General features: G+C 49.8%; 1 protein-coding gene across 3 annotated transcripts in view; it reads left to right on the forward strand.

Moving 5' to 3' along the window:
• Nucleotides 1-621: 621 nt before the first annotated feature.
• The window catches only part of NBEAL2 (neurobeachin like 2), a 242208-nt gene continuing 228099 nt past the window's right edge, over nt 622-14730 (forward strand). For 2 of the 3 annotated variants that reach the window (XM_081163421.1, XM_081163425.1), the window contains exon 1: nt 623-852. In XM_081163421.1, the coding sequence (XP_081019547.1) occupies nt 802-852 (51 nt within the window). In that variant the 5' untranslated portion in view covers nt 623-801. Of the gene's footprint in view, nt 853-14730 lie in introns of all 3 variants that reach the window. The other variant, XM_081163423.1, reaches the window with a different exon arrangement.

A 14730-nucleotide genomic window follows, 5' to 3' on the forward strand; every position in this document is an offset into this window, starting at 1 on the left:
CCATGGAGCTCAGCGGGCTTTACTCCCGAGTAAGACCTGTCCGGCAGAAGGCAAAGCCTTGAGCGGTTGGAAGGGGGGGGGGAGTGGCAGCCGTTGGGGTCGCGATCCCAGGAGCTCGAGAGGCTAATTTAATTTAATAAATAGCAACAATCCTTGAACCTACTCGGGAGTAAAGCCCCTCCTTTGAACTCGCCGTAAAAGAAGACCGGGCGGGGGGCAACGGGCATTTGAGACCTAACCGCAAGCAACGCCGCAGGCCGCGGGGACTCCTCGCGAGTAAAGCGAGGCAGTTCTCCCTGCGTGAAGCTCAGGATCAGGCCCAGAACGGGGAGGCATTTCCCCGCTTCCGCAGCTGGCGGCCACGGGACTACTCTGAAGTAAAGCGCCTCGCCGAATCGGGCCCCCCCCACCCCACCCCAAAGGCGAGGAGTCCGTGCGCCCCCAGGCGAGGCTGCGCGCCGTGGCGCACACCTGGAGGAGAAGCTGCGGCGTTGTCGGCGAGGCGGCGGCGTCTCTCCTCCCTCGGGGCCGGGGCCGGGCCGCGAATCAGGTGCTGGGAGAGGAGGAGGAGCCGGAGCCGGAGCCCGAGGGCTGGCAGCGGCCGTCGCCACCAGCATGGCGGAGGGAGCCGAGCGCGGCGCCCGGAGGAGCTTTGCGCGCCGCTTGGAGTGAAAGGCAGCGCCGCGCGTAAAGTTGCCCTTGCGCCCGCCAAGGGGAAAAGGCGCCGCCGCCTCCGCGCCATGGATCTGGCCGCCGCGTGAGCCGGGAACGGAGGGACGGGAGGCGCAGCCGCCCCGCGCCATGGCTTCCAAGGAGCGCCTCTACGAGCTCTGGATGCTCTATTTTGCCAAGGTAGGCGCTTCCCCTTTGCGCGCGCGCTTGCGCCCCTATTTTGGGGGGTGAGGCTGCGCCCCTCTTTTTTTAGGGGGTCTCTTTCCTTCGCCTTTGGAAACACCTGCGCCGACTCCTCGGGAATAAAAAGGACCTCTGGTTTTGGGGGGTACCTGACCCCCCACGTCTGTTGCTTGTTACACCTCTCCTTAAACCCTGCCTCTCCTCCGAATTTAATCCTTTTGTTCCTTGTTTTGCGTTTATTTGGGGTGCGTGTGTTGCACCCCTATTGTTTATTTCCTTCCCATCTCTGGGGGGTACCGGTTGCCTTCTTCTTTTGGAAAATACCCGGGGGGTGGGGGGGGGAGGGAGAGGTTACCTGCTTGCTCTTAAGTTGTTTGCTCCCTCGCACCTGTCCGCTCCAAAGGAGAATCCAGGTAAATCGAGAACTCTCTTTCACCCTCGATTTACCTGCTCTTTCCTTTTGTTATCGGTTCTGCGGAGAAGAGAATCTTCCGTTCCTTCCACCCCACCCCACTCCAGCAGTTTGCTCCCCACCGACCTCTGCTTCTCCTTCGCACCTTTTGGGGGGGGCACCTGCGGCACCCCACAAATCGGCTCCAATTTTTACTTTTGTCTTGGCAAGCTCCCAGCACCATGCCTTCCTTGGAGCGAAGATCTTTCTCTTTCTCTACCCTCCCCCCTTTCAAAACACTGAAGTCAGACCACAACACCTGTTACCTGCGGTTTTAAAAAAACAACCACCACTATCACCAATCCTCTGGCTTGGAGATGCTCAGAATTTGAACCCAGTACCTCCTGTGCCACTTCCAAGTCCCGCTCAAAGTCTCCTGCACCCTACTTGGGTTACCTGCAGTCCATAATGTTTCTTAGCTTGTTCCACCTGTCACCCCTTTCTTTGCTCCACCTGTCCACCCCCCCCCAATAAATATTATATGCTCCTTGGAAAGTTCCCTTTGGTGTTGCGGTTCAGGATCCATGACTCCTCTTAAACCCTACGAAGTTAGTCATCGTATCCCTTTAACTTCAGTAGGCCTACTCTTGAGAAGGTACAAACCTAGGACTTTCTGCCTTAAGTTTATTGGAGGGGACAGTGTCCATTTCCTGACCCCCTGCTGATGCCCCCCCCCCAAAAAACTTCCTGGGGTGGGTGACTTTGGACCCAATCCCATCCCCCTTTGCACCTGTTAACCCCCCCCCCGTTTCTTTCATTCTCCTGGGACATCTCCATGCCTGGAAGAGGCGATTTTTTTTCCAATGGGAAACTCTGGGTGTACCTTTAATTTGCAGATAATATAATCCCATCCATCTCCATGCAGTTTCATGGGGTACTCCCCCAACTCTCCCACAATTACCTGAAATTCCTGCGCTTTCTATTCCTCCTCGCCAATTCTCCCGGCGCAATGTCTTTAAACCACCAAAGAAATCTTAATTGCTTTGCTTCCCCCTTCTTGGGCGGTGGGTTCCTATTTTGGGGTGGGGGGTGGGTATCTGTAGCTGCCAGAAAAAAAATCCCTAAAGGGGAGCATTTGCTGGGGGTGGGGGAGAGAAAACACACCAGGCGCCGGGCTCTCCATTGCCTATCCCTCCCCTTCGCTGTCTGATGCAAAATAGAATTGCAAATTTTTGCAACCCCCTGCGGGTTCCAGTCGGAGAGCAGGAAGGTGCGCTTTCTATTGTGACCTGTGTGTGGTGGACTTGGGGAATCGCGGAGCAAGTGTGCGATGCGCGCGGGGGGGGGGATTGGTTTGGATTGGATAGCCGTCAGGTCACGCACACACAAACACCCCCCCCCCCACTTTCCTTGGGGACGGAATCTCGGCGATTCACTCTGTGCAAAAACCATTGTTCCTTTTGCAAGGGCAAGGAGAGGCGAGGGATCGTTTTTGCGAGTTTCTCCATTTCCCTCCTTCCCAATTAACACCCCCCCCAAAAAAAAACCCAAACCTGAAGCAGGCCGTTAGGGAAATGTGGCGTAGGAGAGTCGAATAGCTAGTCTACTTCCTGGGTCCCTTTTGCTGTGTGTGTGTGGTTTTTGGCTGCTTTTTTTGGACGTGCTTTTGTTCCCGATCTCCTTTTTCTTGTCTCCATTTAAAAAAAAGGGGGGGGGCGCGTCTCACGAATGTTTGCATGTGCTCACTCCAGAGACACGTGTGCGTGTGTGTGTTGTCCGGATCCTCCGGCTGGCTTTTTTGTTTCTGCTCTTAAATAAATAAATTAAAGACACAATAGCCTGGAGAAGTTTGCCTGGGAGGCGGCTCTGAGCAAAGACATGGCCTCCCTCGGAAATCCTGCTTGTGTGTGTCAGCCTGCAAAGCATCTCTCCTCCCGAGGGCCAGGGAGGGGTCCCTTGCACGTTGATGTGTGCAGGTCGCAAATTAAGAAATTATTATTTAATTGGAAAAGCATATCCTGCTCTTGCTGACTCCGCTCAATAATAATAATAATAATAATAATAATAATAATAATAATAACTTATTTATACCCCACCCATCTGGCTGAGTTTCCCCAGCCACTCTGGGCGGCTTCCAACACTATTAATAATAATAAAAATAAAATAATAATAATTCATAAAATTATTTATACCCTGCCCATCTGGCTGGGTTTCCCCAGCCACTCTGGGTGGCTTCCAACAGAACGCTAAAATACAATAACCTATTAAACATTGAAAGCTTCCCTAAACAGGGCTGCCTTCAGATGTCTTCTAAAAGTCAGATAGAGTTATATTTCTTTTTGACATCTGGTGGGAGGGAGTTCCACAGGGTGGGTGCCACTAACGAGAAGGCCCTCTGCCTGGTTGCCTGTAACTTGGCTTCTCGTGGTGAGGAAAGCGCCAGAAGGCCCTCGGCGCTGGACCTCAGGGTTCGGGCAGAACGATGGGGGTGGAGACGCTCTTTCAGGTATACAGGACCGAGGCCGTTTAGGGCTTTAAAGGTCAGCACGAACACTTTGAATTGTGCTCAGAAACGTACTGGGAGCCAATGTACCGTAGGTCTTTCAAGACCGGTGTTATATGGTCTCGGCGGCCGCTCCCAGTCACCAGTCTAGCTCCTGCATTCTGGATTAATTGCAGTTTCCAGGTCACCTTCAAAGGTAGCCCCACGTAGAGCGCATTGCAGTAGTCCAAGCAGGAGATAACCAGAGCATGCACCATTCTGGCCAGACAGTCTGCGGGCAGGAAGGGTCTCAGCCTGCGTACCAGATGGAGCTGATAAACAGCTGCCCTGGACACAGAATTGACCTGTGCCTCCATGGTCAGCTGTGAGTCCAGAATGACTCCCAGGCTGCGCACCTGGTCCTTCAGGGGCAGAGTTACCCCATTCAGGACCAGGGAGTCCTCCACACCTTCCCGCCTCCTGTCCCCCAAAAACAGTACTTCTGTCTTGTCAGGATTCAACCTCAATCTGTTAGCCTCAAGCAAACCTCACGAGCAATTAGCATATTTAACGCACCTTTAAAGCACCCTAAAGATCCTAGAAGCTGTGTGGTTTCCCTGTTGCTGAACCTAGCACCCTTACGAAACTATAATTCCCAGGGTTCTTTGGGGGGGGAAGCCTTGTGCTTTAAATGTATGGCGTGTGCATAGCTGTCACATTCGCTGTATGTTTACAGCACATTTAATGCACGTGGCTTCACTCGGAAAACCCTGGAAGCTGTAGTTTACCACATGCAGTGCTACAACTCCCGGCACCCTTGACAAACTACATTTCTCAGCATTATTTGCAGGAAGTTGGGTGATTTTAATACAGGGTGTGTTTGCAGCCTGCACGTTCTCAGTGACCATGGAATGAAGAGGGGGAATCGGCGGGGCTGGGAAACTGGAGAGAGGGCAACGGAATGGAGCGCCTTAGGAAAGGGAGCGGCTGGCGGGGACCTGGAATGTGAAACACTCCACGTTGCATCCTTTCCCTGCAGGGGTTGATAATTTACTGCGGGTTTTGCCAAGCTGGTGCCCTGAGATGTTTTGAACCATCAACCCATTTAAGGACCATCAGTGTTTAAGGTCAGTGTTGGTGTTGACCTTTAAAGCCCTAAACGGCCTCAGTCCTGTATACCTGAAGGAGCGTCTCCACCTCCATCGTTCTGCCCAGACACTGAGGTCCAGCGCTGAGGGCTGTCTGGCGGTTCCCTCCCTGTGAGAAGCCAAGTTACAGGGAACCAGGCAGAGGGCCTTCTCGGTGGTGGCACCCGCCCTGTGGAACGCCCTCCCAGCAGATGTCAAAGAGAAAAATAACTACCAAACTTTTAGAAGACATCTGAAGGCAGCCCTGTTTAGGGAAGCTTTTAATGTTTTATAGGTTATTGTATTTTAGTGTTTTGTTGGAAGCTGCCCAGTGTGGCTGGGGAAACCTAGCCAGATGGGCGGGGTATAAATAATACATTATTATCATCATCATCATCATTATTAACTTTCTCCCCCACCTAGCTACTCCTTATACACCCCTTCCAAAATCTGCTGTGAAGAGCTGGGTGAACCCTAGAATGGATTTAGGGGTACACATGGAGAGGAGAGAGATGGGAATTTCCTTGCGCAAATGGAACTTTTTCGCTGGGTACCACGCAGGGAATTGCATCAAACCAAGCTTTACGTAGGATAGACCCCTTGGAAATGGATGGGCCCAGGTTTTCCGTATCCATTCACAAAATAAACGAGTTTATTTTGAGTAGGGCGAACATTGAACACAACCCAGTAATTAGGAAGCTTGACAGTTTCAAAATCATAATTAATGTTTTCACAGGTGATTGTCCCCTCCGAGTGTGTGAATCGGGAGATCGCAGGCAGTGATTTGGGTTGTTGAAATTTATTCCTCAACAGTTTTCAGTACAGTCGATAGAGTCTGAGACGCTGCGTCTTAGGGTCGTGGGTTCGAATCCTACGTTGGGCAAAAGATTCCAGCATTGCAGGGGGTTGGACTAGATGGCCGTCGGTGTCCCTTCGAACTCAATTTCTATGATTCTTAGAAAAGGAAGGGAAGGACCTGCTGTTATCCTTTAAATGTTTGCAAATCCAGTATTCCAGGAGACACCTCTACATAACAGAACACTTAAATCGCATTTAAGTGTGCCTTAATTTCCCCCCCTTTAGTTATTTTGGGTTAAATACTTGTGGAATGTCCAGTGGAGGCAGCGTAGTGAGTGTCAGACTTGGAAGACCCGAGTTCGGATCTCACTCGGCCCACGGAGCTCACTAGATGTGACCGTGGGCGCCACTCACCGCCTCTCAGCCGAACCTACCCATAGCTGTCAACGTTTTCCCCTTTTTTAAAGGGAAATTCCCTTATTCCGAATTGGATTCCTCGCAAGAAAAGGGAAAAGTTGACAGCTATGAAGCTACCTCACAGGGCTGTTGCGGAGATTAGATGGGGAGGGGGCAGAACCGTGGGTGTTGAATAAATAAATACCGAGACCAAAAAGCAGCGCAGACTTTTATTTTTAGCCTTGTTTGCCAAAAGAGATCCTTTCTGTTTTCCAACCTCCTCAGGCAACAATGACCTGAATTTGCCAAGCCCCTTGTTGGACTAGTGGAGCGATGAGCTGGGGAATTTCCAGTCACAAGTCACAGATCTAGGGCAGCCGCCTTGTAAGGGGGCACGTATTGTGTTCAGAAGGTCGCGGGTTCAAATCCGGGGACCCCTCTCTGCCTTCCATCCTGCACTGTGGAGAATAGCGCTGATTGCCTTCCTGGGTAGCTGCAGAGACACAAACCAAACAGTGTTTTCAAACCCTCAAAAAAAGTGTTGTGAGGTTTATCTATTTATTTTTAAAATCTTTTTTATTAGGAATTTCAACAAGACATTTTATCAAAAAACGTATCATCCTTAATTCCCCCACCCCCTCACCATAAAATAACCCCTCCTCCCCCCTCCAGACTTCCCTCAGCTCCTCTCTCTGGTTTATCAACAAATGTTACTCTCTTCATGTTACAAAATTATATGGATCCTTAATTTACCTAACTGACTATTGTCAATAAAAAAGTTTGTGAGTGTTTATTCAAAACCTGCCAAGGAGTCCAGTTCATTTTGTTGCTTCTTTAAGTACAGCGGTACCTCGGGTTACATACGCTTCAGGTTACATACGCTTCAGGTTACAGACTCCTCTAACCAAGAAATAATACCTTGGGTTTAGAACTTTGCTTCAGGATGAGAACAGAAATCGTGCTCTGGTGGCGCGGCAGCAGCGGGAGGCCCCATTAGCTAAAGTGGTGCTTCAGGTTAAGAACAGTTTCAGGTTAAGAACGGACCTACGGAACGAATTACAGTGGTACCCCGCAAGACGAACGCCTCGCAAGACGGAAAACCCGCTAGACGAAAGGGTTTTCCGTTTTGGAGGCGCTTCGCAAAATGAATTTCCTATGGGCTTGCCTCGCAAGACGACAGCCCATAGGGAAATCTCCGGGACAGCGGGGAAGGGCAGCGCGTCTTCCCCACTGTCCTCGGACCTCCTCCCGCCGCGCGGCATCGGAACGAAGCTCCGATGCCGGGTGGGGGGGAAACGCCTCTTCCCGCCGCGCGGCATCGGAACGAAGCTCCGATGCCGGGCGGGGGGGGGAACGCCTCCTCCCGCCGCGCGGCATCGGAACGAAGCTCCGATGCCGGGCGGGGGGGGGGAACGCCTCCTCCCGGCGCGCGGCATCGGAACGAAGCTCCGATGCCGGGCGGGGGGGAATGCCTCCTCCCGGCGCGCGGCATCGGAACGAAGCTCCGATGCCGGGCGGGGGGGGGGGAACGCCTCCTCCCGGCGCGCGGCATCGGAACGAAGCTCCGATGCCGGGCGGGGGGGGGACGCCTCCTCCCGGCGCGCGGCATCGGAACGAAGCTCCGATGCCGGGCGGGGGGGGGGAACGCCTCCTCCCGGCGCGCGGCATCGGAACGAAGCTCCGATGCCGGGCGGGGGGGGAACGCCTCCTCCCGCCGCGCGGCATCGGATGGCTTTCCTGAAGACTTGGGGTGGGAGGAGGGTTTTCCTTCCCACCTCCCACATTCAGAATGCTGTTCTGAATGTTGGCGGCGGGGAGGAAAAACCCTCCTCCCACGCAAGCCCCGGGAACAGAGGGAAAGCGCTGCGCGCCTTCCCCTCTGTTCCCGTACCTGTCCTGAAGGCTTGCGGTGCGGAGAAAAGCCCTTCTCCGCACCGCCAGCCTGGCAAGCGGTTTCCCTAGGAACGCATTAATTGATTTTCAATGCATTCCTATGGGAAACCATGCTTCGCAAGACAAAAAACTCGCAAGAAGAAAAAACTTGCGGAACCAATTAATTTCGTCTTGCGAGGCACCACTGTAAGTACTTAACCCGAGGTACCACTGTACTTTGTAAAAGGTTCCCATTCATCTTTAAAGTCACAGTTGTCCCGTCGTTTGTGTGTCAATTTTGCCAATTCTGCGTAGTCCATCAGTTTTTCTTGCCATAGGTCTTTAGTCAGGATTTCCTCGTTCTTCCATCCTTGTGCAATTAAGACTCTTGCCGCCGTTATCACATACAAAGTGAGGTTGAAAGGATGTTCTCTCACTTACGGTGCACGGTTCTTGCAATGCTGAAACGGGGATCACGGCGCAGTTCAAAAAATGCACCTGCTGCCTTGAGTCCGGATAGCCATCGGAATCCTAGACTTCTTGGGAACCCCAAGGCTCATCTAGACGAACCCTACTTGCAATGCAGAAATCCCTAGCTGTCAAGTGTCCCTTATTTGGCGGGAAACTCCCTTATCCCAGCACTGTGACCTGCTGCTGTCCCTTATTGATGATGTCCCTTAGATTTCCTGGGTTCCAAAGGAAGCAGCTCCTCTCCCTCCCTCCCTGCCGGCCAGGGAGGAGGGAGGCTCCAACTGTGTTGCTTAGCTGCGTTGCTCACCCAATAAGGAGTCTAAGAACAACTGGGGGGTGGAGCTTGCATGCCTTGTGCCAATCAAATCGGCCACCTTGCCTGGGGACTCGCCTTTGCTCAGCGCTTCCCAGCGGAGAGGTGACGGTGGTTTTCCTTGCTGCATCCCCTTTGCTGGGTTGCTGCGCTGTGGGAACCACCGCTTGAGGCTTCGTTTGGCTGCTGGCTGGGCTTTCTGCCTTTGGCTCGGAGGGGCTCAGAAGTTGAACATACTTGTGTCCGGAAAATCCCTTATTTTGGCTGCTGATCCCTTATTTTTGAGGCTGCTGGTCCCTTATTTTCAAATCCGTAAGTTGACAGCTATGCAAAAATCACAGATATTATTTATTATGCTTGGGCCCCACCTTTCCTTCAAAGAATCTGAGGCGACACTTACAGTTTCTGTTCCTCCCTGTTTTTGCCACACAACGACCCTGTAAGGTAGGCTGGTCTGAGAGGCAGCAGTTTGCTCAAGGCCACACACCCAGTGAGTTTTGTGGCAGAGAGCCGGGGATTCAAACAATGGTTTCTTCTAGGTCCTAGTCTGACACTCTTAACACAGCCATGGGACCCCGGATACCGTTGGACTACGACTCCCATCGTCCCTAGCTAGCAGGACCAGCGGTCAGGGATGATGGGAATTGTAGTCCCAAAACAGTTATATCTAACAGATATATTAAGAAAAAGTTTAATTATGATAAAAGTGTATATTGGCAATAAGTAATTGGCAGTATGGAATATGGAATAGATAGGAGGCTGAGTCTTTAGTGTTAAGACCAATTTCTGTTTTATTGTTAAGAAAATTATGGGTTTTTTGTTTTGTTTTTTTAAAAAATTATTAAATTTTCCACAATTATAACAAAAACCACAAAGCAAAATAACACACAAAAACAGAAAAAAGGGAAAATTACAACAATATAGAAAAAAGAAAAAGGAACAATAAGCAAAGAATAAAAACAGACTTAATTCTTTAAAAAATCCCACCTTTTTAAACCTCTTAATTGACTTCCTCTAGTCCTTCCCTTCTGAGTTTCCTTCTATGTTAAGAAAATTATGTGTCTATGGTTATTCCTGTGTGTAATTTGGTATTTGTGTTTTTTCTTTTTTTCTTGCGGTATCAATAATAATAATAATAATAATAATAATAATAATAATAATAATAATAATAATAATAATAATAATAATATTAAAAAAAATAAAAAGTAGTTGGGAGGGCTGCGTCTGCTCTAGCCACTACAGCACACTGTCCAAGGCAAAAAGCTTTCCTCTCTGTCACATTGACAGTTCTGGCTGTTTTGCCCTCCCCAAAATCACTTCCCTCTCCGGAGATCAGAACCGGGAGCAGGGAGGTCAGGGCAGCTGCCGTTGCGAGTTTGAGAGTTGCCACTTCAGGGAAGGAGGTTGTCTGTCTGGGCTCTGAGCCGCTTGTCTGAGGTTACTTGACGGATCGGGGCTCGGGTCGCTGAATCCAGAAGACAAAATATTTCCCGGCCTTCTCTGCAAACTCTCGTTTCAGGGCCAAACCAACAGAACAGTTTCCCAGATATTCCTTCCCCTCTTCTCTACCTCCCCCCTCTTTTTTTTTCTTTTTTTTTTGGCTACCGTCCCTCCGTTAGGCAAATTGTGTCCCCTACAACAAGATCTTTGTTTTCATTCTGCAAAAAGAAGAAGAAAAAAGTGAAAACTGCCCGGGCGAAGGGGAATTCCTCTCTCTGTTGTTGTTGTGTTGAAGAGGAAGCCAATGTAGCTTGCAGAATACTAATAAAGCCAATTGAGAAAAATAAACAAGATCTGATTTGCTTGGAATAAGCATCTGCAATAATAAATATATACATTTAAAAAGAATACTCAGGGTGGTTGTGCCTCCGTTGCACCGATCAGAAGATAAGAGCAATGGTAGAAGAGGTAAAAAGAAAAAAAGGTTTAAATAGAGATAAAGAATTGGGTCGTGCTGGTCTTTTCCTTTCGTTTTCTGCTCTGGGTCATAAATTAACAAATTGACTTTTTATATGAACGAAGGTTAAGATGCAGGGTTCGTTTACTGGTCTGTTTTGCTGTGCCTGCTCTCGGTTGAATTTGTCTGGTATCCTTTTAAAGCCACAGGGGTTTGTCTCATCCTTACTTCTAAGCTCGTCCAAGTCATCGGCTGTTGCCACATCTTGTGGCAGGGAGTTCCTCAAGGTGCACTGGGCGAAGGCATAGCTGTCAACCGTCCCTTATTTGGTGGGAAACTCCCTTATCCCAGCGCCGTGTCCCGCTGCTGTCCCTTATTGATGATGTCCCTTAAATTTCCCGGGTTTCAAAGGAAGCAGCTCCTCTCCCTCCCTCCCTGCTGGCCAGGGAGGAGGGAGGCTCCAACTGTGTTGCTTGGCTGCGTTGCTCACCCAACAAGGAGCCTAAGAACGACTGGGGGGTGGAGCTTGCATGCCTTGTGCCGATCAAATCGGCCACCTTGCCTGGGGACTCACGTTTGCTCAGCGCTTCCCAGCGGAGAAGTGATGGTGGTTTTCCTTGCTGCATCCCCTTTGCCGGGTTGCTGCGCTGTGGGAACCACCGCTTGAGGCTTTGTTTGGCTGCTGGCTGGGCTTTCTGCCTTTGGCTCGGAGGGGCTCAGAAGTCGAACATACCTGTGCCCAGAAAATCCCTTATTTTGGCTGCTGATCCCTTATTTTCGAGGCTGCTGGTCCCTTATTTTCAAATCTGTAAGTTGACAGCTATGGGTGAAGGAGTCCTTCCATGGAGACGTGTGTAGTAGCTCAGAGGTAGAGCATCTTCTTCTCCCACAAAAGGACTCAGACTCTGGCTGGCTTTTTCAGGAAGCGATGGGAAGACCCGCTGCCGGTAATTGCGGGAAAGCAGGTGACGCTGTGGGTTAAGCCACAGAGCCTAGGGCTTGCCGATCAGAAGGTTGGCGGTTCGAATCTCCGCGACGGGGTGAGTTCCTGTTGCTCGGTCCCTGCTCCTGCTCACCTAGCAGATTGAAAGCACTTCAAAGTGCAAGTAGATAAAAAGGTACCGCTCCAGCGGGAAGGTAAACGGCGTTTCCGTGCGCTGCTCTGGTTCGCCAGAAGCGGCTTAGTCCTGCTGGCCACATGACCCGGAAGCTGTACGCCGGCTTCCTTGGCCAATAAAGCGAGATGAGCGGGCAACCCCAGAGTCGGCCACGACTGGACCTAATGGTCAGGAGTCCCTTTACCTTTACTACCTCTTTTGCACCTGCCTAGATATTTATCCTCTCAGGGACGTTGCTTTTTGAGGGTAGAGTGTAAACCTCCAAAATAAATTTGGGGGAGAAGTAGGAACTTTCAAATACATTTTAAAGAAGACCAATACTTCTGCCCCAGAATAAGCAATAATTATTGGGTTGTAGAGTTGACAGGGCCCCAGACAATGCAGAAAAACAGTATTGAGACCAGCTACATGAGACAATGGTTTCATATTATTTTTATTAGATATATGTCGCTATCTGGAGAGGGATAGCCTGACTTCTTCTTTTATAAATGCTTTATTGGTTTCAAAACTGCATAACAGAAATAATCAATAGGTGTTAACGACAAAATAAAGAGAAACATTGATTCCTTGATTGCTGCTTGTTTCGTTCCCCATTCTATACTTGAATTTAACACGACCTCCGATCTTCCCATTATGTTCCCGAGTTAGATTTTTTGGATATGCACTTGACTTTATTTTCTCCCTACTCTTTAACTTGTTTTAGATTTTTCCAAAATAGTCCTGTTCACACACACACAAACTTGATCGATACCTGCCAACGGATTGATATTTTGACAATGTTCTTTTACATAGACTCTATCTATATTCCACTCTCTGGAATTTTTTTCCTCTGCAACATCTTGTAGCCTTGCTGATAGTTTTGCTAATTCTACATATTCTCTTAATTTGTTTTGCCAATCTGATTTGGATGGGATGGTTTCTCCCTTCCAACCTTTTGCAATTAAAATTCTGGCAGCAACTGTAGCGTACATAAAGATTCTCCTAAAATTTTTTGGAATATCATCAAGGGTGCCCGATTAGCTAAAGTGGTGCTTCAGGTTAAGAACAGTTTCAGGTTAAGAACGAACCTCCGGAATGAATTAAGTACTTAACCCGAGGTACCACTGTATTGTGTGTGTATATTAGTCGCCAACGTGTTGCATGAGTCGTACTACATCCCCTGATCTCTACCTGATTCCTGTCTGCCAGGCTAGGTCCTGAGTCTGCAAACTTGACTCTGCTAAAGGGCATTGCATTTTGCAAGTGACTCTTCGGAGGAAATGGAAAATATTTTTGTAGCACCTTAGTTGTCTGGGAGTCCATCGGATTTTTCACCTTGACTTGCTGCTGTCAAATGCCTGGTTGCCTGAGCTAAAGTCTGAATTGGAGCTGCTTCTCTGAACCACACGACGGATGCAGGTTCATTGCCGACAACCGCCCTGACTATAAACTGCTCCGTGTGAAACTCAAAGCGACGGCGAGAGCCGTTTCCAGAAGGCCTGCAGCGGTCCCAGGAAAGTGATGATCGTTACGCTCGACGGGACCTTTTAAAAACCTTCCTTCCCCTTGGCTGTTAACCTCAATTTATTAAATTGGCCCCAGTCCAAGCGTGGCAGAGAAATGCAGGCTGCCTGTTCATGTTCAGCGGCTTAGTCCTGCTGGCCACATGACCCGGAAGCTGTACGCTGGCTCCCTCAGCCAATAAAGCGAGATGAGCGCCGCAACCCCAGAGTCGTCCGCGACTGGACTTAACTGTCAGGGGTCCTTTACCTTTACCCCTTTTAAATGCATTTGTGGAAGGCGGTGTTGGGGTTCTGGGCTTCTTGCTCTTCTTTTTATCATGTATTTTGTGCTTTTATGTTGCATTTTTCTGCTGTTAAGCTCCCAGAAATCTGCAGCTGCTGGGGGGGCATAGATCTTTAACAAATAATAATAAATCATCCCTGACTGTTGGGTGTGGCGGGAGTTGTAGTCCAACATCTGGAAAGAACTAGGCTGTGGAGGAAGGAGGGTCTAGGCTCTGACTGGCAGCAGCTCTCTAAGCTGAGATTCCTGCAGTTGGACTCGATGACCCTCATGGGTCCCTTCCAACTCTTAGATTCCCAGGTTCTTGGGCTGGATATATGTGAATTCTCACAGAATTATCTCACTACGCTAGAACCTGTGAACATCCACGGAAGCTGGAGGCTGGAAGACTCAGAGCAGTCAAAATAAAGCACTTCTTTGCACAGTTAAACTGTGGAACTCACCTGTGCAGGAGGCAGCGATGGCGACCAACCTAGGTTAACCTGTTGTTGTTTAGTCGTTTAGTCGTGTCCGCCTCTTTGTGACCCCCTGGACCAGAGCACGCCAGGCACTCCTGTCTTCCACTGCCTCCCACAGTTTGGTCAAACTCATGCTGGTAGCTTCGAGAACACTGTCCACCCATCTCGTCCTCTGTCCTCCCCTTCTCCTTGTGCCCTCCATCTTTCCCAACATCAGGGTCTTTTCCAGGGAGTCTTCTCTTCTCATGAGGTGGCCAAAGTCTTGGAGCCTCAGCTTCAGGATCTGTCCTTCCAGTGAGCACTCAGGGCTGATTTCCTTCAGAATGGAGAGGTTTGATCTTCTTGCAGTCCATGAGACTCTCAAGAGTCTCCTCCAGCACCAGAATTCAAAAGCATCCATTCTTCGGCGATCAGCCTTCTTGATGGTCCAGCTCTCACTTCCATACATCACTACTGGGAAAACCAGAGCTTTAACGGACCTTTGTTGGCAAGGTGATATCTCTGCTTTTAAAATGCTTTTAAAGATGCTGGTTAACCTAGGAGTAGACAAATTCACAGAGGACTCTTGCACTTGGCTGCTGCTTGTGGGTTTGCCAAGCATCTGGCAAACAGGAAGGGCCACTGGCCTGATCCTGCAACCTCTTCTTATGATCTGAATGGAAACAGGAGCAGAAATCTCCAGTGTTCCCTGATTTATCCCATATCCAGAACGGGTATCAGTCCAGCAAATGCAACCCACTGTTGCTGCTTTCAGCTCACAAACAAAA

Source organism: Podarcis bocagei, assembly GCF_964188305.1.
Source record: "Podarcis bocagei genome assembly, chromosome: 12".
NCBI lineage: Eukaryota > Metazoa > Chordata > Lepidosauria > Squamata > Lacertidae > Podarcis > Podarcis bocagei.